The sequence below is a fragment of the Morone saxatilis genome, unplaced genomic scaffold, assembly GCF_004916995.1.
Source record: "Morone saxatilis isolate NCDOM2014 unplaced genomic scaffold, NCSU_SB_2.0 Contig4, whole genome shotgun sequence".
Lineage (NCBI taxonomy): Eukaryota > Metazoa > Chordata > Actinopteri > Moronidae > Morone > Morone saxatilis.
The window spans coordinates 5,919,885-5,923,336 of NW_023339984.1; the positions used below are offsets into that span (position 1 = coordinate 5,919,885).

Below are 3,452 nucleotides of genomic sequence, written 5' to 3' on the forward strand. Positions count from 1 at the left end.
GTAATGACCTTTCATTATTGCTCTGATTGCTTTTTATTGCATTTGATCTGTTTTTAATCCACCATGAAGCACTTTGAAACCACGTTCTATTGAGTTCTCCTAAAAATGAAGCATGTCGTTTCTTAGTCGCAGCTATAGGGTTTGGCTGACAGGCCAGCTGGGGATGCTTTTTCTCAACCTGTTAGCACTTTCCACATGTTTTGATTAAAGGCACTTGAGCTGATTTAAAAGCAGCAGAGGGTGTCTTTATTGTGAATACAATTAAAACCAACAGAAATAAAACAACTTTCCTTCTTCTCTGTCTACCTTTTAAGAATTTGGAAGTATTTCCCACGCTGTGCAGACCCAGTAGAACTCCAGGAGAGTCTAAGTGAAGTCCCGGCAGCATCAGCAAAAATGGCTCCATCAGCCATGTCTGTGGCTCCATCTTCCTCTCTCCGCCCCTCTAGTCTCTCCACATCCCTCCTCTTCTTCCTCCTCTCCTGCTTTCTCCTCCTGTCATGTCCTGGATCGGTCCACGCAGGTTCATCTGACACAAACTGCTCAGCTAGTGGAGACCCCTGTCAGGAAGGTGGGTTGGCCTGATCTGTGAGGAAACTGCAGTTTAATACATATAGAGAGGGCTTAACATGATTACAGATATCTGTACTTAACCCTTAAAGGGTTAAGTCACGGAAAGAGCTATGCCTGAATTTGGTTATCCGTGTACCAACCATGTAACTGATATCATGAACCTTTATCACAGCTGAGCATTATGATGTTTCAAAACAGTAAAGTTAACTATTGATATGCAGCAGATTTCAGACAAAAGCACAACATGCACCCTGATTTGAAGAGAAACACTGCATCCAATACCATTTCTCTCCATTTTCCAATTGTCGCACTTTGTTTCTAAAGTGGCTTATCCAATAAATTCAATTTCCTCTTTTGTAAGAAACAAAAAGCAAGAAAATTCATGATTGTTATGGTTTGACTGCATTAATGCATTTATAATTTTAGTCAGCTAAATTATCCTGCAGATTTAGTTGCAAAGTCTCCATTGTCTTGGTTGCATTATACATTCAGAATGTATAGGAGAGTGAAAAATAGACTGTATTAAGTAAATATTCAGCCATTTGGGTTAAAGATTATTTCACGTAGTAGCATACTTTGGAGTTACTTCACAACTCTATAGTTTATTGTATATTTCTTATGTGGTACCAGTATATTAGTCAAATGACTCCTTAAAGGTCCAGTGTGTAACATTTAGGAGGATCTATTGGCAGAACTGGAAAATGATATTCATATGTATGTTTTCACTAGTGTGTGACCTGAAAACACAATGGTCCTTTTATTGCTAAAGCGACCTAATCCTGGCATTTACTGCGGTATATTTTGGCCTCTCATTCTGTGTGTACTGTCCCCTACCAAAAAAGAGATCTGTTTGCCAGGTGCCAGTTTACTAATGCACTAGTTAAAGCTAGAACCAGACACAATGTCAGCAGAATATTCATAGCAAACCCACAGCAGGAACACCACACCATACAAAGATTATAGTGTTTCATTGCCTGTCGAGCAAAAGTGCATCAATGGTGAGTTATCAGCTGATTGTGGCAATTTACTGCCCTGAAACTAGAGCGCATTGATCCATTTCTTATAAGTTTTAGTAGGACAAATGGGACCATGTGGAAAATATCCCAACCCTTAATCAGCTTGCACTGCCACTGAGGTTTTTTACGTACTATACAAGATTAGAAAGGGAGAGATTAGTGGGGTTATTACACAAAATTGCTGTGAAACTCTGTTTGATTATCCTTTTTTTCCCTCTTCTTACATTTCAGGAGTGGTACTGCCCGTGTGGAACCCTCAGAACCCCTCTGTTGGGGACAAAGTGGCACGGGCCATTGTTTACTTTGTAGCACTCATCTATATGTTCCTGGGCATGAGCATTATAGCGGACCGATTCATGTCTTCTATAGAGGTAGGCAAGGTTCCATTATGAGCTTCTCCTCATGATATTACATTATTAAAGTGAACTGAGAAATACACATAATAAAATGAACAAAACGACAAAAACGTTTTCTTTTCTATTAACTTCCCTTCTTTTCCTTTCCTTCTCTTACTTTTCCTTTCCTTTTGGTGCCTCATCTTTTGTGTCCTTGCCTTTTGTTGCTTTTCCTTTTTGGCACATCCTTTCCTTTTCTTTCCCTTCGTTGCATTTGCTATTCATTTCTTTTCCTTTTGCCTTCCTTATCACTTCATTCTCTGTTTTCTGCACCCTCTACTCTCTTTGTCTATGTTTTGCTTGTATTTTCCTTTCCCTTTCTTTCCTTTTGCTGCCTCCTTCTCTTTTCTTCTCTTCTTCTCTCCTCTCCTATCCAGGTCATAACCTCCCAGGAGAAGGAAATCACTATAAAGAGGCCGAATGGTGAGACCACCACAGCCACGGTCAGGATCTGGAATGAGACGGTTTCTAATCTCACTCTAATGGCCTTGGGTTCTAGTGCCCCCGAGATACTGCTGTCCGTTATTGAGGTGAGTACAATATGAGCCGGGTGGTTACACATTAGATTAACTGATACAGAACGTAATGGGAACACGGTAATCTGATTTTGACCTCAACTATAGGTGTGTGGTCACGGTTTCGAGGCTGGCTCTCTGGGTCCCAGCACCATCGTGGGCAGTGCTGCCTTCAACATGTTTGTTATCATCGCTCTGTGTGTGTACGTGGTTCCTGACGGTGAGACACGAAAAATCAAACACCTTCGGGTGTTCTTCGTCACGGCGGCCTGGAGTATCTTCGCCTACATCTGGCTTTACCTGATTCTGAGTGTGTTTTCCCCTGGAGAGGTGGAGGTGAGGATAGACATGAAAGCTGTTAAGTGAGGAAAGTTGGGCAGGAAGGAAGGAAAGGATGGACAAAGGAAGAAGCTTTTAACTCTCCTCTCTTTTCTAGGTATGGGAGGCGGTGCTGACCTTCCTCTTCTTCCCCCTCTGCGTGGTCCAGGCCTGGGTGGCCGACCGTCGCCTCCTCTTCTACAAGTACGTCCGCAAGCGTTACCGCGCTGACAAGCACCGCGGCATCATCATCGAGACCGAGGGAGGGGCGGACGGAGGGTTAGGAGGCATGGATGGAGGAGTAGGGGGTGGAGCACTGGGTCCGGGTGGGTTCACCAAGATGGACATGCTGGAGCTGGATGGACAGATGGCGTTGAACTGTCACAGCGGGATGGACGGAGGGATGATGGAGGAGGGAGGAGCAAAGGACGAGGAGGACGAGGCCAGAAGGGACATGGCGAGGACGCTAAAGGACCTGAAGCAGAGGCACCCGGATAAAGACATGGAGCAGCTGATTGAGATGGCTAACTATCAGGTTAGGAGGAATGTACTTACACATTATATATGTAAGTTTATTGATACTGGGTATATATTTTTGAAGGAATAGTTTGACATTTTGGAAAATATTCTTATTT

General features: G+C 43.2%; 1 protein-coding gene across 1 annotated transcript in view; it reads left to right on the plus strand.

Moving 5' to 3' along the window:
* Positions 1-314: 314 nt before the first annotated feature.
* The window catches only part of LOC118338428 (sodium/calcium exchanger 3-like), a gene marked incomplete at its 5' end in the record, with an annotated part of 11,312 nt that continues 8,174 nt past the window's right edge, over positions 315-3,452 (plus strand). The window contains 5 exon segments of the mRNA XM_035675728.1: positions 315-571; positions 1,821-1,960; positions 2,362-2,514; positions 2,608-2,835; positions 2,936-3,352. Coding sequence (XP_035531621.1) covers positions 397-571; positions 1,821-1,960; positions 2,362-2,514; positions 2,608-2,835; positions 2,936-3,352 — 1,113 coding nt within the window.